Raw genomic sequence first — 25,770 nt, 5'->3', positions numbered from 1 at the left:
TACACTCGACTCTAACCTTCATCTGACCTGATCAATCGAAGCTCGAAAGTGAAGTTTCTATTTCCTCTTACTCCAGCGAATTAGTACAAATAAAAAAATGCAAAGTCCAATAACTAGTTCATTTCAAGCCTAATTTGAGCTCTACTTGTTGGGATATAAAAGGGACATTATAAGTCATCCCTAGGTTGATATAAAAAGCTCTATTTGTGAGTATAGGGTTGTCCAAATTTTTTTCTTAAATTCATCGTATCGAAAAGTTTCTAGCAAATCTGAAGATTAGTTGATGAAAAAGCTGAAGCTATAGCTCCAACCACAAACTTGTTATTGTGAAGAAAAATTCAAGAGGTTCTTGAATTCAGTTAGAGGTTTTAGTTGTGATCATGAGTGCATCATCCATGGTGGTACTTCATATAGTTAAGAAGTCTAGAGATTCTAGTGTAGTGAAAAACTTTCTTGGTAAGCTTTCTACGGGTATAAGTAGAGTCTAGGAAAATGGTTTTCCTAAAATTGTAAAAAATTCCCTTGCTATAGTAGACATGTTTCATTGGGAAGGTTTTAATTTTCTCTAGTAGTTTTTATTTTGGGATAGTTCCATTGGAAAGGTTTCTCCCAGTGGTTTTATTTTCCCTCCTCTTAAATCTTGTTAGGGGGGCTTGTTGTACAGGACAATTCGATGGTGGCTAGTTCCCATCTTGTATCCTAATCTTTATTTATACATGTGGCATTTTTAATCCAAAAAAAAAAAAAAGATTAATGCATATATGCCTGCCATCGTTTCATTGAGGAATTTACCTAAACTAAGCAATGAATAAGACCAGTGGCAAGGAATCAGTTTATTTTTGCCATAAATACATTTATTGTAAAATCTGATGCGTAAAATTAAAGTAAGTTCATAAACCCAAAATCTCATAATTCTTGCACATTTTGGTATGAAATCTGCCCACCAAATGTCCTAGCAAACTTGTTAAAAATACTCTGTTTTATTTATTGTCTTTTCGATCCTGTTCATGCATCAAAATCCCAAGCAGGCCCTCAGAAGAACGCATCAAACTGGATGAACCACTATGTTTCCGGTCTTTGAAAGAAGAATCTTCCCATCTAGCTCAATTAGCCCTCTTTCTCAGTGTAAACCATGATCACTGGTACGGGGATTTATAATATATTTGCGGCCATTGTGCCCTTATATTTTGCTATGCTATTAGGTTTTGCCTCGGTTAAGTGGTGGAAAATATTCACACTGGAGCAGTGCACAGGCATCAACCGCGTTGTGGCGTTGTTTGCGGCTCCATTACTTTGTTTCCACGTTGTTGCCACCAACAACCCTTATGCCATGAACTTTCGGTTCATCGCTGGAGACTCTCTTCAAAAAGTGGTAATTCTTGTAGCTCTATTTCTATGGCAAGCTTTAAGCAAAAAGGGCAGCATTGAATGGACCATCACCATGTTCTCACTCTCCACCCTCCCTAACAATTTCTTCATAGGAATACCTCTCATGACAGCCATGTACGGAGAGATCTCTAGAGCTCTTATGGTCCAGGTTGTGGTTCTTCAGGCTATTGTTTGGTATAATGTCTCGCTCTGCTTGCTTGAGATCAGAGCTGCAAAGGTCCTCCTTGCTGAGCAGTTTCCTGAGACTGCAGGATCCATCGCCTCCTTCAAGGTTGAGTCCGACCTTATTTCGCTCAGTGGTCAAGACCCAATAGAGGCGGAGACTGAGATCAGTGAGGACGGAAAGCTTCACGTGGTTTTGAGACAATCTTTGATTAATAGGTCCGTTGGAATGTATTCCCGTGCCAACCTGGGTTCCCTTACCCAAAGACCGCGAGCATCAAACCCAGTCAATGGTGTAGAGATTTACTCAGTACAATCTACTCCACAAGAACCCTACCGTTCAATTTCAAGAACTTCAAGCTTTAGCCAAACAGATGGGAATTTTCTGCTCCCCATGTCTGGATACATGGAGTCAAGTCCAAAACATGGTTACACAAGGACCCGTGATCGATTTTCACCTTACGCATCACCGGATCATCTGATGTTTTTAGGGTCTGCGTCTAGCAGTAATTATCGAAAGATGAATAGTGTCAGTGTTGGTGGTGGCGGTGGTCAGGTTCCTAATAACAAGCAGGGGCTTCACATGTTTGTTTGGAGCACTAGCTCTTCACCAGTTTCTGATGTGCATAACAATGGCAGAGATGCTTTCAGCACTACAAGTACTGCTGTTAAACATGGTTCCACTACGTCAGGAGGTGAACTACCTTTTCTTTGTGATTTTCGTGAAATTAATATTGCTTTCGAACATTGATTATATCAAATGATCAAAGTTCTTTACTTCATGATCACATATCAAAGAGGAGTTTATCATCGATAATCAATTGAAACATTTGAGGTATATGAGCTATCTGCAGGGAAAATCACCGGGAATAGGGAGCTTGATCTAGAGGAAGAGGCTAACTTCAAGGCAAGTAGGTCTCACATGAAACTTCAGATGCCTCCCACAAGTGTCATAATTAAGCTTGTATTCATCATGGTTTGGAGGAAGCTTGTAAGAAACCCAAGTACCTACGCAAGTGTTTTGGGCCTTATATGGTCCTTAATAGCATTCAGGTACTCAGGAAAATTTCAAAGTAATGATTATCACTAACTGGTTATTGAACGTTTATTATATATACACTGCCATAAATTAATACTATTAGATAATTTAGTTTTATTGTTGTTCTTACAGGTCTATGAAATTCTTTGGTGTCTATATATATTGCGCATTTTTCATTTTTTAAATAACCAATGACGAATACTTCATTACAATATATATATATATATATATATATATATATATATATATATATATATATATATATATATATATGCTTCCCTTTTTCTATAGCTAATTCATTCTGTGTCTCTTTCCACTTCCAAATTATTATATTTGTTCCACAGAATTATAGTTTTCGGTTTTGATTTAGGCAGTAGGCACCATATAAATATAGCTTTGTTTTTTTTCAAAAAACAACATATATATATATACTGTTCTGTTCAGCTTTGTTTTAGAGAAATAATTCATTTATTGCAATTATTGCCGATACAACAAAATTAAATAACTTGAGCATACATACTGTTCTGTCCAGCTAAGTTGTCACAGAGCATGATAAAAATAATCCATTACAAGAAATATATCCGTTTGATGCACGGGTTAGTTGAATTTATATATCATTAGAATTTACAAGTGGCATTGTTAATTTTTTTTTTTTAAACATTAAATCATATGACCAAAGTCTAACATCAACGCTTTCTCAAAAAAAGAAAATATATAACATCAACGGTTCTCCAAAAAAAAGTCTTAACATCAACAACAGATTTTCCGTCAAAACAGAAGACTATAAAAAAAAAAGTTTAAATAATTTAAAATAAACATTGAAATTTCCTTTAAAATTTAAAATTTTTTAGTAATAAAAATATAATTCAAATAATAATTTAAACTTATTGGAATTTTCGTAATAGAGTTTCACCCATAAAACAAAATTAATTAGTTTTAGTATATTAGTTTTAGATTGGCCTGTTGTTTAATTTGGATGTAAAATTATATGTAAACTAAAGAAGGATTTTCTATAATGTTATTGAAAATTTACAATAAAAAGATAGTACGTATTTCAAGTTACATGGTAAAAGCATGTAGGATTTTATAATGAAAAAAATTAATACATAAACTTTTACTAATTGAGTTTTAACAGGGGGTACTTTAATAATAAATCTCCTTTGATTTTTTATATTATAAGGAAAAATAATATGAAAAAGAAAAAAAGATATAAACAGAAAAAAAATAAATAAATAAATAAAGCTGATAGTGATACACTTGGGGACAAACATAGCTTATAAAATCCAAATTTTATTACAATATATGATATTATGATTAAATTTCTTAACTCTCTTGCATTTTTAGGTGTCACATTAAATTGCCAACAATCATAGATGGATCCATAACAATGATATCGAGCGCAGGCCTGGGAATGGCTCAATTCAGTTTAGGTACCCTTTTGCAACTAATGCTTCACATTGCATATTGTTTCCTCTCTTCTTTTCTTTTCTTTTTTTCTTCTTCTTTTTCTTTTTTCCTTCCTTTTTTTTTCCTTACTTATTTTATTTTACAAATTTAAAAAAAATGTCCAAACTTTACACCATATTTTTTATTAGGTCCTAGATTTATATTTTTGTCAATTAATAAAGTCTTAAATGTATTATGAAATCATTTCAATTTGAAGTTTTTGTCAATATTTGTAATTCATTTTCGTTGTTATGGGCAATAATAAAGCAAAGAAAAGCAGGAAATTATTAATTAAACTTTGCATTTCACTTAATTAAAACTTATTCATAAATCAATTTCCTAGTTATTGAAAGAGAGGGTAGAAAGAGAAAACCACATTTGGTATCCATTTGGTTGAGGTGATTTGGGGAAGGATGGAAAAGGGGATAGAAAAATATATAGGGGAGAAAATGGTAGTTTTGGTTGTTTGGTTGGGAGGGGAAAGTGATGATTTTGGCGGGGCTCGAGTGTTTTCTTTCTTGACCCACTAAAAATCAATCTCCCCAATTTGGGAGGAAAATGGAGGAGGAATTGGGGAAGATGGGAAATGACACATTTACCTTTTTTTGTGTTTGTTTGTTTGAGTTTTTTCTTCTTCTTTTTTGGATGTTTTATTAGTTTGTAAGTTTATGTATTTTTTTTTTTTAAATTACTTTTTATAAGCTATTAAAAATTTTGATTTATATAAGAGGGGTATAAAAGTAAATTTATATAAATAACATTTCCTAACATCTCATTTTTCTTCTTAACCAAACAAAGAGTCTTCCTTCCCTCAACTTTTCCACGCTCCCAAATAAAGACACATGAGGAGAAATTAATTATTTTATATCCCACACTTTTTTTTCCTTGGACTATTTGTATCCCCCATTTTTTTATGTCCTAACCAAATAGTTAGCTGGAGTAAGAAAGCGACTTTCACGGTTTTACCTTTCCTTTTTGTTTTCCTGCTTCATTAATCATTAATGCCCTCAATAAAGAATGTGCTTATGGGATTCAAATTTAAATAGTTTCATAAGTTTGTAACTTTAATAAGGTATAAAATCTAAACCTTTTTATGTCAATTCCTATTTACTTTATGAGAAATGATATGTCCACAATATTTTTACAACAAATCCTAAGTGGCAGGTTGTTACTGATTGTTATTGTTGGGGCAAAAAAGTAATTTTCGTGTTAGGTTCAAATTTGAACTAATAACAACTAACCACCTGTGATTTGTTGTAAAAATGTTGTAAGAATATTGTGAATGTAGCATCTCTCTTATTTTATTATTATTTTTTTTTCAAGTAATGAACCAATTATTAATTGCTTTACCAGGTCTATTCATGGCTTTACAGCCAAAGTTCATTGCTTGTGGAAAATCCATGGCAGCGTTTACCATGGTTGTTAGGTTCTTGATCGGCCCTGGAGTAATTGCAGCAACCTCTTTAGCTGTTGGTCTTCGTGGACTTCTTTTGCAAATTGTAATTGTTCAGGTACACCAACTAAAATTGAAAGCGTGCATTCTCTAATATCGATATTAATTAATTAATTCAGTTAATATATGAACAAATAAACTCTTCAAAACCATGACATTAATTAAACCTTCCATTCCACAATATTTAGTTAATTCTTTTAAAATTATGCCGTAGCATTGTTTATATTCAAAATTATGTTTAGACTTCTTTAGTTCATAACATTACTTTCCGATGGAGGGATGTTTGAGCACTCTCATTAGTGTTTGTATAATAAAAATATATCGCATTTTAGCCAACTCAAGCCCAAAAATCACCCACATCAAACCATACAAAGTTGTGTAAAAATTGCTATATTAACCGTATAAATATATGGTATTATAGTTTATTATTCTTTCTTTACTTATCTTGAGAATAAAGGAAAATAGTAGATAATGATTGATTTTTTTTTTTTTTAGAGAAAGAATAGTTGTTGTGTGTGAAGAAAGAAAAATAATCAAAAAAAAAATTGATATTTTAATAAAATGTAGTGTAAAATTAGATAATCTTAATGTGAAATGTTTTAAAAAGTGAGTATGTAAAATAATAATAAAAAATAAGTTCTTATATTAAAATAGACAAAAAAATTTGCACGACCTGATGCGAATACTGATATGCTAGCTCTTTAATGCTATGCGTTAAGGACATATTTTATGTAGTTGGCTAATCCTTTGACAAAACGCACTTTACTTGTATTTAGGTAGATTTAGAATGTGCTTAATACTTCAAAGAACATGTTGTTCAAGTCTAGTATTAAAGTCATTAAGATTGGACCAAGAAACAAGTGAAGAAAAGGTGTTTACTAATGCTGGACAGCTGCTCGACAATTACTCGACAGATAGCTATCTATCAAGGTTTAATGAGGCTCAACACCTGCTATCGATCGAGATATCTATCGAGATTACGGAAATCAGAATTTTCAGATCTGATTTTTAGGCCAGGCTTTTGTATTTGTGTAGGGTTTCTTTTCTCACAATCCTAAACATATATAAGGCTTATTTTAGAGGCCGTCACATAAGAGAATCTAAGGAGAACATATGCAAAAGGTGACTGAAGCCTTATTCTCTCTGAAAGAAGCTACTGTGTCTTTTACGCCTTAGAGTTTTGTAACCAAGTGCTTCTTAATCTTCATTGTTGATGAAGTGAAGAACTTTGTAGCCAACATTCTTCTTTCTTAAGTTGGTGAGTGAGTCACGTACTGGAATTCGTGCAAAGGAGTGAGTCACGTACTGGAATCTGTGCATCAAAAGGGTGGCGTTCATATATTGAAGAGTTCAGAGGTTCTGAAGCGGTAGAAGGTTTCTGCTATAAGTTCATCTATGGGGATTGTAGAGTTTAGGAACAAAGGTTTTGTACTAGATCTGAAATTTCTCTTTACTATAGTGAATTGCTTTTCGGGAAGGTTTCCCCTCACGTTTTTTATTGTGAAATTGGTTGGTTTCATTAGTTTTCCTAGGTTATCATATCTTGTCTTATTTATTTTTCTGCTGCATTTAGTTTGACATGATATTAATGTTTGTTTGTTTTACCAAATTTATATGCATAATAAATTTAATTAACAACTTGGGTTTAAAACTTGTTAATTTTATCAATCGGAGTCTAAATTTTTCCAACAAGTGGTATCAGAGCGGGTACACTCTGATTGGATTAATTTCCTGAGTATGATCCTTGACCCCCGTTGTCATGAATCATGGACAATCTCTTTTGATTCCTCCTTTATTTGATGACACTAATTATGGGTACTGAAAAGTTCGTATGAAAGTGTTTTTGTAGGCTTTAAGTGAACAAGTATGGCAAGTTGTTGAAGTCTGTATTAAGCCAAAGGAATCGCCGGTGGATTGGGATGATGCAACAATCATAGTGGCAAATTTCAACAGTAGGGCCTTAAATGCTTTGTTTTGTAGGGTAACCAATGAGGAATTTAAGAAAATATCATCTACGGAAGTTGCCAAGGAAGCATGGGCCATTCTTGAGACCACCTATGAAGGTACCAAGGCAATGAAGACTGTGAACCTTCAAAGACTCTCTAGTAGTTTTGAAGAAATAAGGATGGAGGAGGATGAGACTTTTGATGAGTTCTATGCTAAACTCAAGGATATTGTAAATTCTGCCTTCAACCTTGGTGAGTTTATAATAGAATCCAAAATTGTTAGGAAAATTGTTAGGAAAATCCTTAGGTCCTTACTTGAAAGATTCCATGCAAAAATCACTGCCATTGAAGAAGCAAATGACATTGATCAAATTTATTTGACTGAGTTTGTAGGGAACCTTCAAACCTATGAGATGGGATTAGGCTCAATGGAAAATGGTGGAAAGAGTAAAAATTTAGCTCTTAAGGGTATAGAGGAAGAGATTGAGAACTCTGAAGATGAAGATGAAGATGATGATGATGAGGAGGATGAACATCTAACCTTCATAACTAATGAGATTATCAAACTTCTTCAATTCAAGAAAAAATACAAGGGCAAACCTCCTAGGAAATCTAAATCCTCTAGGATGAGGAAGAATAAGAAGTCCATCATCCAATGCCACGAGTGCAAGGGTTTTGGTCATATGAGGATAGAATGCCCAAACTACCTTGTGAGGGAAAAGGCCAAGAAGTCAGAAGATAAAAGGTTGGTTGCTACTTGGAGTGACACTGAAAATAACTCTTCTGATGAGTATATGGATGAATGTAGTCACGTTATGGCCTTTACTGCCTCAACTAATAAGGTGATTATGGAGAGTGTTAGTGACAGTGAGGATTCTTCTAATGATGAAGTATCTAAGAATATGACCATTCGGGAAGCCTATGATAAGCTATGCACTGAATTCATAAAATCTGAAAAGACTTCTCATCTTTGTAAAAAAGAGCTTAATGAGGTAAAAACTGAGAAGGCTGATCTGTTAGTCAAACTAGATGAGACTACAAGGTTAATTAAGACTCTCATTGTAGAGAACACCTCATTAGAAGAGAAGGTCAAGAATCTCAAGGTTGAGCTTAGTCAAGCTAAAACTCAAATGGAGAGAATGTCTAGTGCAAAACTTGATGAGGTTTTGAGTTTTCAAAAACCTAGTTCTGATAAGAATGGCTTAGAATATGTTGTTTCCTCCAGCCCCTCCTCTTCCACGGCTTCTGGATCAAGGACTGTCTCTGTGCCCCAATCTGAGAAAGGTAATAAAGGTATGAAATCCAAAACTGCTTTGGCTAATTCTAAATCCTTTGTTAGACCTCATGTTTGTCACCATTGTGGTGTTTCTGGACACATTCGTCCTAATTGCTTTAAGTTGTATCCTCAAAAGCAAATATCCAAACGGTCACAGATTTCCTCTCAAGGACCTACACCTTTGTTTGGAGAGTTATTAAAAACTTTGAGATTTTTAACTCAATTTTAGGAGAATTTAAATTCTTCTATGTCCTTTAGTAGACATACTAGGACACGTGTCTTTTCATCTTCACGGCCAAAGACTCGTGCTGTGTGGGTAAGAAAGGAACCTAAGACTTAACTGTCTTTTCTGTTGTCTTCTGCTTTAATTCTTTCTATCTAAAGTAAGACTCTCTTTGTTTGATTTCTTATCTGCTTTTAGAATCATGTTTTCATACATATACATCTTTCTTTTATGCTTTCATGATTGTTTGTCTGTTTTTGTTTAGTTGGTTAGTTTTTTTTTTTTTTCAAAATTAAAAAAAAAAATTGAAAAATTTAGAAAAATTCAAAAATAGTGTATGTTTGTGTACATTGATTCTTGTGAACCTTAAAATGGCCATTGAAACAGAGTTTTTTAAACTTTTTATCTCTTGTAACTTAGATGAATATCCTTGTGCACAACTAAGCAAGTGAGTTATGTGGCTCTTTGTTTGTGATGAGTAAGGTTAAGTGATCTCTTATATTAAACACTCGTATCACTCTTTTTGACGGGTAGGACTAGAAAATCCTAAGAAAAAGGCATAAATAGTCATCTCACTACTGTAACCCGCCAATCATGATATGACATCTGTATGCTTCGGTATAGCAAAAGTGCAATGTCAATGACATCTGTATGCTTCGGCATAGCAAAAGTGCAATGTCAAAAGCTTAACATAATTAGGTATTTCTTCTCTCTTTTATATACCCATACATGGTTTGCTTGATAAAAAAAAATAAAAAGAAAATAAAAGCAAAAAGAACAAAAATGGTTTAAATATGATTGCAAGCGTGTTTTCTAGGAGATGTGGGAGTTATTGGATGTACCTCAAAGGTGATAGTCCCCATCAAACAGTTATGATTGTATGTGAGTTAAAATGATTTTCTCATTTCTTAATTCTCAAATCGTCATAACTTTGAGACACTCATACAATCTTGCGATGTATACACACAACACGCAATATTCTTTGCTACTTTTGATACATGTGCAGGTACAATGTGATTTGGTCATCAAAAGATTTACATGTGTTGATGTATACTCATTAAACTGTTTTAACTTGTTTTTGAAATATAAAATTGGTTTGACTTGTTTAGTATGTGTGTGTGTGTGTGTGTGTTTTTGGAAGCTAAATGCTTATCTCTTTGTTGATTGAGAGATGTTTTTGAGAGGTTAAAATGTTGTTTGGATATTTGACTGAACTGTATGTTTGATTGCATTCATATCTATGTTTTTTTCTTCTTAAAAAACTGTTTTTAAGCCATCTCGACACCTCCTCGACACCTCTCGATACCTGACTTATCTGTTGAGTTCTTCTGTTTTATTTTATCGCAATCTCGACACCTCTCGATAGCTAGGTGGATCAATCGAGAAAGTTCATGTCCCCTCGATAGCTGTTCGATCCATCGAGGTATGATTGATAGCTTCTCAACACCTCTCGATCGATTGAGATCCTCTGCATGCATTGCTTTTCACATGTTTTTGCATGTTTATCTTATCTTGTTATCCATAGCATCTTGTTTCATTACATTCATGCATTTTTTTTATTCTTTGTGCCCCCTTGATCATCTTTATATTTCTCGGATAAAGTTTTATAGTTTCTTATACCTTTTGTCAATCATGACAAAAAAGGGGAGAAATTGGAGAATTTGTGATTTTTTTTCTTTAAGATTCTACAAGTTAGGAGGGAGAAATACATGCCCTTGTAAGGGGGAGATGTGTTTCATCTTGTTAAGGGGAGTGTTTACCTCCTTGTTGTAGGAGCTACTTTTAGCTTCTTCTTCTTATACCTTAGGTCTTGTGACCATGTTTACATACATTGTGCTTATTAAGTGGTATATGTGATGATGTATGTATTATTCACCTATCTTTACATGTGTTGTTTATTTTCTCTATTTATACACATATTTCTTTATTTGTATGCAATCTCTTATTTCTGCTTCACACAAAGATGTCTTGATGTATTTCGTTTAAAGTATTTCAGAAATACAAGTTATCAAAGTCTTCCATGCCATAAACTCTCTTCTTGCAAAGTTTTTCAAGAGTTTGTATTAGGATAGATTTTATTGTATTCAACAAGTAAGTATGAGTTGAGTGATTTATTACTTCTCTCATATGTTCATTTGTTTGTTATGGTTTTGTCACGGATTGCTAAAGGGAGAGATTGTTAAGAAATATTTTATGTAGTTGGCTAATCATTTGACAAAACGCACTTTACTTGTATTTTGGTAGATCTAGGATGTGCTTAATACTTCAAAGAACATGTTGTTCAAGTCTAATATTAAAGCCATGAAGATTAGACCAAGAAACAAGTGAAGAAAAGGTGTTTACTAAAACTGGACAGCTGCTCGACAGCTACTCGACAGATAGCTATCTATCGAGGTCTAATGAGGCTCGACACCTGCTATCTATCGAGATATCTATCGAGGTTACAGAAATCAGAATTTTCAAATCTGATTTTTGGGCCAGGCTTTTGTATTTGTGTAGGGTTTCTTTTCTCACAACTTTAGACATATATAAGGCTTATTTTAGAGGCCGTCACATAAGATAATACAAGGAGAACATATTCAAAAGGTGACGGAAGCCTTATTCTCTCTGAAAGAAGCTACTGCATCTTTTATGCCTTAGGGTTTTGTAACCAAGTGCTTCTTGATCTTCATTGTTGATGAAGTGAAGAACTTTATAGCCAATATTCTTCTTTCTTAAGTTGGTGAGTGAGTCACGTACTAGGATTCATGTAAATGAGTGAGTCACGTACTGGGATCCGTGCATCAAAAAGGTGACGTTCCTATATTGAAGAGTTCAGAGGTTCTGAACCGGTAGAAGGTTTCTGCTGTAAGTTTATCTACGGGGATTGTAGAGTCTAGGGACAAAGGTTTTTGTACTAGATCTGAAATTTTTCTTTACTATAGTGAATTGCTTTTCAGGAAGGTTTCCTCCCAGGTTTTTTACTGTAAAACTGGTTGGTTTCATTGTTTTCCTAGGTCATCATATCTTGTCTTATTTATTTTTCTACTGCACTTAGTTTGACATGATATTGATGTTTGTTTGTTTACCAAGTTTATGCATAATAAATCTAATTAACAACTTGGGTTTAAAACTTGTTAATTCTATCAACCGGGGTCTAAATTTTCCCAACACTATGTTTGAAAGTTTAGAGGGAGAGTAGAGTAGAGAGGAATGGTTATCATCCACCTTATTTTGATGTTTTTAAAATTAAGTAAGGGAGAGTAGAATAATTAGTCCTTTCATAATTTGTAATTTTATTAATATGATAAGGGTAAATTTGGTAATCATTTGGTCAAGCATTTTTATGCTCTACTTTTCCTCCAAATCTCTCCAAATTGAGGGAATTAAAAATGAGGGATTAGAAGTAGTTAGAACCCCTCCAAATCCCTCCCCCTTCTCCCTTGAAAAACATCAAAATAAGGTAATTTAACTTACTCTACTCTCCATCCATCCAAACAAGCTATAAGAGTCACTCTTGAAAATACTGGATGTATTATAGTTACACAAACAACTCTGAGAATAACAAACTTGCTATATTCAACCTTTACCTCTTGTCGCAGGCTGCTCTTCCCTTATCAATTGTTCCCTTTGTGTATGCCAAGGAGTACGATGTTCATCCAGACATAGTTAGCACTGCGTAAGTATTTTTGGATTTTTCTTAGTTAATATTTAGAATAAAATCTTATAGAAGAAAATATGTGGATATAGAGTAATGAATAAGAACGATAATAATAAATATAAGTTAATCTTGGTGTTACAATTTCTGCAGGGTTATTTTTGGATTGATCCTTGCCGTGCCCATTACAATTATTTACTATGTACTTCTTGGGCTTTGAGTTCTGGTTAAATGTACATCCAAGTTAGGCTGAGGAGGATCGACACCATTTGATTTGATTTCTCATTGTTGGACTCTACGTATTTAATTACTTTTGCTATCTTACCCAGTTATATGAATCAAAAAGTCTATTACCACACAAATTTTCACTGACTTTTTCACATAATTCTTTTCCTTTTCTTTTTTTCTTTTTTTTTTTTTGTGGTGAATAAGAGTAAGAGGGTAAGTGAAATTATCTATGAAAATTTTTGGCGTTTGTAGAACTACTATATATATAATTTTTTTTATTAGGTAGAAAGTAGTCATTGGCAAAGTTAAGATTTTTCTAAGTGAACTCTAATTATATAAATAAATAAAAGAAATATAAATACATGCATCTATTTATAATTTAATATTGTTTTGTATTCATATTTCAAATCAATTATTATTCATTATACTTTTCCTGGATTAGTTTATGTTTTCTTGAATGTGTTGTATGACAATATCATCAGCAATATACTATTTGAAAAAAATCAACCTCAACACTTTAATAATATAAATTCATTTTTATGGATTTTGAATAAAAAGTGTTGGGACTTCAATAATACTTCCAAGGGTAAGATTGTTGAAAAAATAATAACTTGGTCTTCGTGAGTTCTAAGTCGAATCCAGAGGGAAAGGTGTTTTTTTTTTTTTTTTTGAAAACGAAGAGGGAAAGGTGTTAATTGAAGATATAAAAGACAAAATTAAATTATAACTATATAAATTAATTGAAGATATATTGTGATTTATTTGACAAAGACAAATTAAATTAAGGAAAAAGAAAATATCATAAAAAATAAAGGCTTAGGACTACACAACATGTCAATTATAGTAATTTTAACAATTATATTTTATAAGTCACCGAAAATTCATACGAAAGATGATTTAGTCAAATGATCCAACAATAAGATCACAAAGGATTAATGTGTCTTGTAGCTCAACTATTTTTTTAATAAAAAATAGTTTATAATTCAAGTCTACGCTTCCTCAACTATCAAATAATGATAATTGCTATTAATTAGAAAAGTCCGTTAATGGGTGCCATTAAGGTATTTGTTAATGGATTATTTTAAGAAAGTTTTGATAGTACTTTTTATGAAAAATATCAAAAAAATATCAAAAAATTAGTTAATTTTTTATTTTCCAATAAAAAATTCTAAAAATACTTCATAAACTAATACCTTTAAAGCACCCGTTAATTTTTCCGTAATTGAAATAATTAGGTTCCACCGTTCAAGTATGAAAACATAGTTGTTTATGATACAACATACAAATTATACTACACATATCAATTTTTTTTTTTTTTAAGTATTGTATTGGCTATGCTCTTTAATTGTGAGATATACAAATGTGTATCGTATGAATCATATGTATCGAACAATACTTAAACATATGAGCTTAAATAGGACTTTTTCTTAAAATTTGTGCTTTAAATTAAGTTGAACAAGTTGCTGGACTTGTTTTTAACAAATAATTATTGGATGACTTGATTGAGCCAAATAAAATAACATGTACAGGAGTCATTTCTTATTCCCTTCTCTTTCATACAAAATTTTGACCACATTTGACACTTCACTTTCATACTTATGAATTTCTTTTTTATATTATGAATAAAGTATTAGTGATAATATGGATATCAAAAAGGAGTATTAAATGATAATATAATTGAATTTTTATTATTATTAATATTGGTTCAAGAAACTTGAATGCCATAAAGAAATATAAAATACAAAAAGTGATAGTAAATTTTGGAGATGACTAAGAAAATTGATTAGGAAAAAATATCAATGATGATATGATTTTTTCAAATGGCATCAATAATTATAACATTAACTTGGACTAAAGATGAAGTTGATTAGGAAAGATGTAAATATAATGAGAAATACAATATTATTATATCTCAAATGTTATGTATCATCATTTTTGAGTTTGACCAATTTGACCATATGGATCGTATAAATATATTTAAAATTGAATTATTTAGTTATATTTGTTAAATATTTTGTATAATTTTTTTTTTTTTGAGAATTGTACAATTAACAATTTAATTAGTCATTAGTTGAATATGTTCAAAACATATAATAAATATACATCTTATATTTGCATATTTATAATTTTTTTTAATTTATATTAAGTGTTTGTGTATGTTACAATAACAATAAGACAAAATATCATATATAATACAATATTTTCTCAAAAAATAATATATAATAAAATAAAATAACGATTTAAGTTTGACAACGATATATGAAAATACTGACCAGTAACTACTATTATTATGTCCTCCATTGTCATTGCCTACATTTAAAAGCACTTCCACCATTTTGATTGCCAAATGAATGCAACTTCAAAATATTTTAAAATTGTAATTTGCCAAATGTTATATATGCTAAAACTCTTTTCAGTTTAAGGTATTAATAGCAAGAGCTTTAGATTTCAAGGTCTAATTCCTATAATAAAACTAAACGAACCACATTTTTTTTTCAGCTCAAAATTCTGTGAAGTATTTAGTGTTTGGCTTACTTATTTACTCATAATGGTATTTGTTAACTAAATTATAACAAACATTGATTTTAATCTTAAGTATTAGAGAGGTAGAAAAATATATATATTCTCTAGGTCTTATCTAGTTCATAATGTATTTTTGGCTGTTCTAAAATATATTTATTTTATAAATATAAATCATTTTTCTTACATACCATTTATTTTAGTTAGCAAATACAATACTCCTTTTTTTATTAGTTTTGTTTGAATTTATATAAATTAAATGTACTTTTGGAAAGTTGATTTTTTTTTTTTTTTTTAATAATCCGTTCAAAAAAATTAATTTTTTTCTAAACAAGACTGTCAATCTGAAACCACTTGTTTGTGAGTTTGTTTCTGACCGAATAGGTTGTCTCCATTGGAAACTGTAATATCAAAAGAAATAATAATAAAAGTCAGGGTCCAAGTTCCCACAACAAGCTTTATTAAATAGAGACAGAATCTTGCTGCAACCGCGGATCACTCAAAATTGCTTAACTCATGTGCTTAAACGAGTACAGTGGCGACGAGTAAGGTTTATCTGCAGTAAATACAGACTCATCTTCATTTTTTTCTTTAGGAGTCAAAGTCATGCACATATATATAATGCAACGCATATTCATATACGTTTAAATCTCCAACTTATTTAATTATTAGTATTTTATTATAATTAAAACTCTGTAGAGTTTTGAGTTCCCACAACCACACAGAAGGGGATCTAATTTTTACTCTCTCACGGCGACAACTTCTGATTTAAAAAGCAATTTCTTTCAGCGATGTTGACGAGGCTGTTCCTCGCTCTGGCTCCTATCGTGCATCATTATCAAACCCTTTTTGAACAAGTGGTGATACATACACCCCACGTAAAATATACAATTTCATGCTAATATTGTATTTTAAAAAAATGATTTTCAAATTTACTATTTTAAAATTATAATTAGAATCATATTTTGATATTCAATTTTACGTGCAATAAGAAGTGTATAATAAAATAATGTTAGCATATATAATCTATTACACAAAATTTTACTCATACTTGTAGTGCACTGTTCACGATTTCAGTGCATTTTGTATAAAATGTGAGTAATAGACAGTACCCTAATAAGATTTAGCCTTTTTAGACTTCAGTGTTAACTAAAATACAACCAATATGTCAAACTGATAAGACTTAAGAGGTAGAGGAGTTTCTTGATCTGAATACTTTGAACAAGCAAATTAATAGAGACCCGATCTCTCTGTCTCTTTCTCACGCTCTCTCTCTCTCTCTCACTCTCTCTCTCTCTCTCTCCACTAGTTATATATGATCTCCAGTACGTACGTAGTTAAGCAAGCAATATGATTAGTGGTAAGGACATTTACGATGTGTTTGCGGCCATTGTGCCTCTATACGTTGCTATGCTTTTAGCATATGGATCGGTGAGGTGGTGGAAAATCTTCACACCGGACCAGTGCTCTGGTATCAACCGATTTGTGGCTGTGTTTGCAGTTCCATTACTTTCCTTCCATTTCATTTCTTCCAACAATCCCTATGCCATGAACTATCGCTTCATTGCTGCTGATTGTCTCCAAAAAATGGTCATTCTTACAGCTCTCTTTCTATGGCAAACCTTCAGCAAAAATGGCTGCCTTGAGTGGATGATTACCCTCTTCTCTCTCTCCACTCTACCCAACACTCTTGTCATGGGAATCCCACTCTTGAAGGCCATGTATGGAGATTTCTCAGGAGATCTAATGGTCCAGATTGTAGTTTTGCAGAGTATTATTTGGTATACTCTCATGCTCTTCTTGTTTGAGTTCAGAGGTGCAAAGCTACTCATTTCGGAGCAGTTTCCAGAGACTGCTGGCTCCATCACTTCCTTCAAGGTTGAGTCTGACGTTGTTTCACTCAACGGTCGTGACCCATTACTCGCTGATGCTGAGATTGGTGAGGATGGAAAACTTCACGTAGTTGTGAGAAGATCTGGTGCTGCATCAGCCTCATCATCTATGGTTTCCTCATTTAACAAGTCCCATGGCCATGGACTTGGACTAAGTTCCATGACTCCACGAGCATCTAATCTTACTGGTGTAGAGATCTACTCAGTACAGTCTTCCAGAGAGCCAACACCAAGAGCTTCAAGCTTTAACCAGACAGATTTCTATGCAATGTTTTCTAGCAGCAAAGCACCAAGTCCAAAGCACAATTATGAGTCTTCAAAAGGAGCAACACCAAGGACTTCAAATTTTGAGGATCATGATATGCAGCTTCTTAATAGTAATAACAAATTTGGGAAGAAAAGTAGAGGAGGAGCGAGGAGTATGAGTGGTGAGTTGTTTAATGTTAATGGTACAGTTGCAGGGGGTAATTACCCTCCTCCAAACCCTATATTTTCAGGGTCTAGTACTAGTGGTGTCCAAAGGAAGAAGGAGATGGCTGTGCAGCCTAACAAAGAGCTTCATATGTTTGTTTGGAGCTCAAGTGCTTCTCCAGTTTCCGAAGGCAATCTCAAACATGCAGTCAATCGAGCTGCCTCCACTGACTTTGGGGTCCTTGATCCTTCCAAAGCTGCCACTCAACTTCAGACCGCTGTTTCAAGAGGTAATTGAAATAATGTTTTGATGATTTTGTTCAAAAAAAACATGATTTTCTTTTGATATAAAATAGAATTTCGACTCTAACTTAATCTACGTGTATATATATCTAAAGTTTCTTTCTGAAAACTTGAATCTAAACTTTTGATCCCACACTCCACAAGTACTTACACCTGTAGAGTGATCATCACATTAAGAGTATATGGTGGTAAAAATATGATTTTCTGATTTCAAAGAAAGTGTATAATAAAACAATATTTTCCCTTATTTATATATGTTTAAATTAATTTTAATACATATTATTATCCAATTAATATATTTAGGACTTTCAACCGCATTTGTCTTTTTTTGATTATGTATTTGCATGCAATGCAAACTCACATCAACCGTTTCAGTTTAAGATGCACTACACTACATGCTATCGGTCAAACTTCTTTTACCATTTTCAAATGCTAAAAAACAGTAAAACACTTATCAGTGCATACATGCAGCTTGTTCTTAAAATGCTAATCCTCGATTAATGGAAATTAATTTTATGAATGAATGGATGGGTTGTGTCTTTTAACTTTCATTACCTTTTTTTTTTGGGTCTCTTTATTGTTGAAATCACTGAGATAAAGGCAATCATGATTCAGGTGAAAATATAAGTCCAGCAAGCAAAATTAATGGGGACAAATCAGAGCTTGAAATAGAGGAAGGATTGAAGTTCCCAACAAATGGGTCACCTTACACATGCCAGAAAAAAGTAGTGGATATGGAAGAAAGTGATGGAGCGAAGAAGCACCAAATGCCTCCCGCAAGTGTCATGACTAGGCTTGTACTTATCATGGTTTGGAGGAAGCTTATAAGAAACCCTAATACCTACTCAAGTCTTATCGGCCTTACATGGTCTCTCGTTTCATACAGGTACCCCAATTTAATTGAAATCTTGTTTTCAAAACACAATTTCAATCAACATGTACTTGTACACTAAAACTTTTTAGGTACTCTCAAAGCACAGAAAAATAGTACTCCCTTCTTCTTATATTTGTGGTGCATTCTATCATAAATTTAATAAGTAGATTCCACCATAAATATGAGAAAACAGAGCATAATTTTTCGTATTTTGAAAGTGTCTAAGAATTACTTTGTGCACACTATGTCTAATAATCACCACCCATATACATATTTATTGTCCTTGTCACTTGTCATCGGCCTTAATTAAGAAAATTTTCCGGAGTTGCTTGTCTATCCATCTCGAGTGTTACTGCACATCTTTTTACTGTATTTTCTTTTATTTTATATTTGTAGGGTAATTAAATATTAAGGAACTGGTATATCACAACAAATTATGGTTGGTTCACGTCTAGGATGCATGGTTCAAGAAAATCTGCTTCATTATCTCATATATTTTGCTGTGTAGAATAATATGAATTACTCTAATTTGTTCTTAGGTATCACATCCAAATGCCAACTATCATTAAAGGATCCATTGCAATATTATCTGATGCAGGATTGGGAATGGCAATGTTCAGTCTAGGTACCTTCCTCAACTAACTGACTCGTCACAAAGAATTTACTACGTTCTGAATCTTATGACTAATATGTTGGGAAAAAAAATACTTAGCAGTAATTTCTTTCAAATGACGAATCTGGGTAATGTTTGACTAATTAGGTTTGTTCATGGCTTTACAACCAAAGATCATTGCTTGTGGAAAATCCGTGGCAGCATTTTCAATGGCTGTTAGGTTCTTAACTGGTCCAGCAGTAATTGCAGCAACCTCAATCGCTATTGGTCTTCGTGGGGTGCTTTTGCATGTTGCAATTGTTCAGGTATACCATCTAACTTTTGAAAGTATTTCCTCATCAAGAAATAAGGGGAGCTAATATATATGATTGAGGTAATTAAATTGGGAGGACAGTATAGTGAGAGAATGAAAAATATTAGGAGGATGGAAATTTCAAAAAAAAAAAATGAAAAGATTGATATTTTTCTTTATGTTTATTTTATAGAAGAAATAAGATTTTTTTTTTTTTTTTTTAAGGTGAGAATATAGAAAATGTATAAAAATTTCTTTTATTTAATTGGGAAGAAAAAAAGAATTAATAATTTTGTATTAATTATTATTATGTCCTTATTAGTTTTAATTATAGGAAATATTTTTAAATATATTTCATATTAACTCAAATTTTATTGCAATTGGAGCAAAATTTTAATGTGCTCTCCCACCCTATTTTTCTTCCACCTTTCCCTTTATTTGAAGAATAAATTTTGTAGGCTTGAAAAAAAAAAAAAACCCACCCATCCTTATTTTCCATGATCCGAATCTCAATTTCTCCTGCATCTTTCTTCCTCCATTTTTTTTTTTTTTTTTTATCTTCTCAAAAAAAATATCTTTGAAGATAATCAAAGATAAGATTGCTTCACCTAGAATGATCAACTTTGACTTCATATCCGCAGGCTGCTCTTCCCCAGGGAATCGTTCCCTTTGTATTTGCCAAGGAGTACAATGTCCATGCCAACGTACTTAGCACTGCGTAAGTGTTCTGTTTTCTATATATATATATATAATCAGCTAATTATTAGAACAAGCAAATGATGATAAAAAGTTGACATAAGTTTTGGTGTTATTTATTTTTGCAGAGTTATTTTTGGAATGCTGGTTGCCTTGCCCATAACTGTTCTTTACTATGTGCTTCTTGGGCTGTAACTTGTGGACAGAAGTAAAGACAAGGGAAAGCAAATATAGTATTGTAAATCCAAATTAGGCTTATTATATGCAAATGTCCGGTGAAGAACAATGCCATTGGATTCAGTGCGTAACAATATAATTTATAAGATCGTGACCATCCCTAGCTATATGTGACCATTGGAATTGAAAATATAGCATGCATTTGCTTCGATCTTTAAGTTCTTTCGTCAAAGTTATTTGTTTTACTTTGCTATTTACTTGGTTTATACAGTTAGATAGCAGAAATTAATAGAATAGATTGTAGAAAGGAAGGCAGCAGGTTAAATTTGAATGTATTTCAATTTTTGCTACACCAATATTATCAAAGAAGCTCAGATCTGCCTACGTAGCTAGTTTAATTTCTAATATTATACGTTTCAGTTTACTTTATTATTTATCCGACGTTCAGGCAGCAAACTAAAGAATCCTACCGTGAAAACCAATTGACAAAACTGAATTTGAACCCCCAACTAGATTATTTGATAAAGTTATAATAAATTTGAAGCATATATATGTATATGTATATGTATATATATCATGCGCCTGGCACATAAGACATTTCTCTCACTGACAGGTGGGCCTCCCAGGTATGGGATCCACCTATTAGTGAGAGAGATGGTTTATGCACCTAGCGCATAAAAGATTTTTTCATATATCCAAATATCTTAACAATAGTTATAATACCAAAATCTATAAACAATAATAATGAAAGTAGTAAAAGTACATACATTTGGGAACGAAATGGAAAATCAATAAAATAAAAAACCTCTTTAATAAAGAATTCACTTTAAAAACCCAATCTCATAAAAAATTCATTAAAAGAAATGGCTATCCAGTTTACTTACAAAACCCTTGTACAACTTTATTGTAACATTAGCAAATGTCATGCTTAGATTATCTCACACTCACTAATCAGCAAAAAGAGACCTGTGAAGCCACCTATGGAAGCCTACAATGACATTTGCATAATTTCATACAAGTCATTTGATTGTTACAAGTGGCTAGGGGTGTCCAAACCAACCAGAGACCTAACCCACCCACCACACTCAACTGGATCCGACCAACCCGTTGCCCAATCCAACTGCTCCAGCGGTTAGTAGCAGGTCCCCACCCTCAGAATCCGACACTGGTAGGTCAGTTGGTGGATTTGCCCCTCCAAAACCTGAGTCATCTGATCCAACCATGAAAACCAACCAATCTAGCAAAGTTTAACAGTTTTCCTATGAGAAATCAGTGGAGATCCACCAAATCCGTGAGATCTCCACCAAATCTAGTGAGATCTCTGCTAGATCTAGTGGAGATCTCATCAGATCTGGCAAGATTTCACCGAATTCAATAAGCCCTCTGCCAGATCTAGGTTGATTTTTCAGTTGCTTTGTCTTTGCTGGTTTTAACCGAACCGACCGGCACCTAAAGCATGACCTAACCAGTCTGATCTGATACCCTCGTTGGTCAACTGTGGGTTTGAAAATTTTTCACCCAATTCGGTCAGGTCAGTTGCAGATTAGGCATAAACACAACTTGGACCGACCCACGGACACTCCTGGTTACAAGTTAGCGTGAAAGTATTTAATAGCTGCACTAATCATCACAGTCAAATAATTATAACCAAGATGACTAAACCATTAGATTATTTAGGCAATGGTCTAAGGCCCCAAATGAAAATAGGTCCTCTAAAATAGAATATAATAATTATTTAAAAAAAAAAAAGTAAAGCCTCTCACCGAGAGGAAAATAAAAGAACATCTTTTATTGGCCAATAGAATGTCTTGTCAATCTTATAATGTAATTTTTTTTAATTAAAGCCCAAACTGCAATGAATATATTTTTTTGAAATTATATTCTTTTTGAATGTTGTACATACTATTAATAGGGTTGAATATGTTTGCTGTAGTTTAAGAGAGTCTCAATCTCTCAAAAATTTCTCTTCCTTTTTATCTCTATCAAAATTAAAATTAGAATTAATAGTTTCTCAAGAAAAGTCATTACTGAAATTCATTATTTAATACTTGAAGTCCAATAGTGCCAAGAGACACAATAACCATCTCAAACATGATATTTATTCTAATACTGATTATTTAGATTTTTTTTTAGAATCGAAAATTTTAAAATAAATTTTATAATTAGATGAAAATAGTCCAATTAACGTATTAAGTTATGCAAAAAATATAAATAATTTTTGTAATTCATGTATCACTTCTAAAATATTAACTATCAATGCATATTACATTTGCGTATGAAGAAGTTATTTGTATCTCAAAAAATAAGAAAAAATATTTTTAAGTGAAAAAAGATAAAATAATTAAAAGAAAAAAGAAAAAAATAGAATTAATAGTTTTCCAAGTCATTATTGAAATTCATTGTTCAATACTTGAAGTCCAACAGTGCCGAGAGCGACAATGACCATCTCAGACATGATATTTATTCTGATACTAATTATTTAGATTTATTTTAAAATTAAAACTTTTTAAAATACCATTTATAAATAGATGAAAATATTCCAATTAACTTATTAAGTTATGCAAAAATTCTAACTTATTTTTCTAATGCATGTATCACTTCTAATATATTAACTACCAATGCATATTACATTTGCGTATGAAGAAGTTATTTGTATCTCAAAAAAACAAGAAAATATATATTTTTAAATGAAAAAAGATAAAAATAAATAAATATTATTCAATTAATATATAAAATAAGAGAAGTCCCCACTAAAAATCTTCAGTTTAGACTCTAAAATGTGTTATGCTAGTCCTTGGTACTAGACCCTACTATTGCAGATTGCAAATTTGAGCAAGATTTGAAATGAATCTATTTCAAATTGAGTTGAGGTATTTGACAAAAACAACATCATTTAAAATTTCCCGTCTTATACCAAAATATATTAAATTATAACCCCAGTATTTGATTATACAAGAAAAAGGAAATAGCTATTGTTATAGATTCTCTCATGTGCTAGGGTTATATATGGGTAGGAAAAAGATTGGCAGTACAAATCTTTATCTTTATAACTCAACATTCACTATCCTATTCATAATGTCATATTGTCATTTACTGTATTAGTATAATATTTCTTTTATTAATAATCATTTTTTTTGTTATAAACAAAAACTATATTAAGTTTAAAAATTACAAGGAGGTCACTACAAACGTCATTGTCAGTAGCATAATAAACTTGGATGCAGCATTATCTATAGAAAAAATTAAGAAAAATAATTAATCAAGCATTATGGGTTTTGGATTTATTAAATTTACTTGCACGTGAATGAGTGACTGGATATATATATATATATATATATATATATATATATATATATATATATATATATATATATATATATATAGATTTAGATGAATATGAATGACTGAATTTCAAATAACTTGTAAACAGAAGTGGAGGTCGAAAGAAAAGGGTAGCTTCAATGCATTGTTCTAAATCTCCTTACCTTTTTTAAAAGCATTGCTTAACGGGATCTTCACCCTATGCATTAAATATATATGTGCTACAACGTTAAAGCATGTGACCTACAGCTGTCCCAAAAGGAGCTGTTCTTCAAGTAAAAATTGAATTTAGTTTGTCATTAAACTGTTGTTGCACATACGGTGGATGACAATAAAATTGGCTTTTCTTTTTTCTAGAAAAAACAAATTGGCTTTTTGTCTATCTTACTATGATTGTTGACAAAATTATTTTGTATTACACCACACTTCTGTTTTCCTAGAGACGCGCAATTATACCAAGCATGTTACTATGCTCCAAAATGTTGATGTTAATATCTAGCTCTAAAGGGGAGGTTACAATTCTAGTAAATGATAAAGAATTACGATACCATACTTCATACATATATTATTATATAGATTAAAATTGTGTTGCAATAGCACGATTTCAAATAGTAATATGTATAATGTATGCATTAAGAAGTGAGTAATAAGATTTTTTACACAGATTACACTAAGTATTTGCTTTATTACCAAGGATCTTATAATTGAATTAACACTTTTCTATGTAAAAGGTACTTGAAAATTTGAAAAGAAAAAGTTCAAATTGCAAAATTAACAGCATATTGTATTTATCTTCATTTGCTTTATTACCAAATCATTAATTACTGTCTATTCTAGTCATCAGTCTCATGTGGGGCCGGAAAAGAGAGGGTTTTTGTTTGTAGAGATTAGATTTGTAGTTCTTTGCCTGTGCACTGCACGTAAACGTCTTCTTAGTTCCTGTCATATCTGTTAGACATTTCTTCAATAAACATTGACAACGCAACAGTTCCTGTAAACCCTAGAGCAGACATCATGCATGCAGTGTCTACAAGAAATGTACCCCATCATGTGACTCTCTCTATATGTTGCCCAGCGTCTGTGAATCTAGGATAATTATTACTTCTACTGCTGCTACTGCTACTACTACTACTGTATATTTTGAGTATCAAAACAGAGTGTGGTCCATTTATTCTACAGTATTTTATTCCCATGCGAAAAAGTCAACCAGTTCCATTGACCGCTCCCATTAATGTCACTACCATGCATTGAAACTTGAAATCTTTAAGTCAAAGTAATGCATGTTGGACCTTTCAATGACTCCTCCAACCTTTTATAAATAAATAAAAATAGTTAGGAAAATCAGATAAGATGAAACACTTATTTTTATATAAAAATGACGACAGTTGTTTTACATGTATCAATATAGCTATTTTTTGTTACTGTGTCACAGTGAGTCTCTGACTATATTGATCCCAAAATAGCTCGTTGTTTGTGAAAGATTTAAAAATTGCTACTTTTTTTTTTTTTTTTGGTTGCCCACAGTGTATCCTCAAGGCTTTCAACCAGAGACTAATCACTGTTCGTGCCGGGAGAGCCCTACGAAGGGGTAAAGCACTGGCCCAGGAAATTCTTTTCAAAGTGCAGGTAGCAAGACTCGAACTAGGGAGCACACCCAGTCGAGCCCAGTACAAGCACTTTGAGACTGAGAGCTCTACCAACTCAGCCAACCCCCTGGGTTTAAAAATTGCTACTTGCTCCATGGTAAAAACAGTTCTGCTGTCACATAATAATTAATTAATGATGTTTGTTACAAACAATCTCTTCTCCGTTAAACATTGCACTAATAGCATGGTTAGTAATATACATTACAGGATACATACCATATAAAAT

At 32.3% G+C, this 25,770-nt stretch overlaps 2 protein-coding genes across 2 annotated transcripts; both read left to right on the top strand.

The window, feature by feature from the left end:
- The first annotated feature begins 1,132 nt into the window (after positions 1–1,132).
- Positions 1,133–12,791, top strand: LOC142622609 (auxin efflux carrier component 2-like). The gene is made up of 6 exons (XM_075796124.1): positions 1,133–2,246; positions 2,406–2,604; positions 3,935–4,020; positions 5,390–5,547; positions 12,516–12,592; positions 12,725–12,791. Exons 1-6 carry the CDS (start codon positions 1,133–1,135, stop codon positions 12,789–12,791), a joined length of 1,701 nt encoding a protein of 566 aa, XP_075652239.1.
- Positions 12,792–16,668: 3,877 nt separating this feature from the next.
- LOC142622349 (auxin efflux carrier component 2) lies at positions 16,669–20,746 on the top strand. The gene is made up of 6 exons (XM_075795796.1): positions 16,669–17,912; positions 18,526–18,811; positions 19,339–19,424; positions 19,560–19,717; positions 20,346–20,422; positions 20,529–20,746. Exons 1-6 carry the CDS (start codon positions 16,670–16,672, stop codon positions 20,593–20,595), a joined length of 1,917 nt encoding a protein of 638 aa, XP_075651911.1. The 5' UTR covers position 16,669; the 3' UTR covers positions 20,596–20,746.
- Positions 20,747–25,770: the final 5,024 nt, after the last annotated feature.

This window comes from Castanea sativa, chromosome 1 (assembly GCF_040712315.1).
Source record: "Castanea sativa cultivar Marrone di Chiusa Pesio chromosome 1, ASM4071231v1".
Classification (NCBI taxonomy): Eukaryota; Viridiplantae; Streptophyta; class Magnoliopsida; order Fagales; family Fagaceae; genus Castanea; species Castanea sativa.
This window is presented reverse-complemented; position numbering and strand designations above follow the sequence as displayed.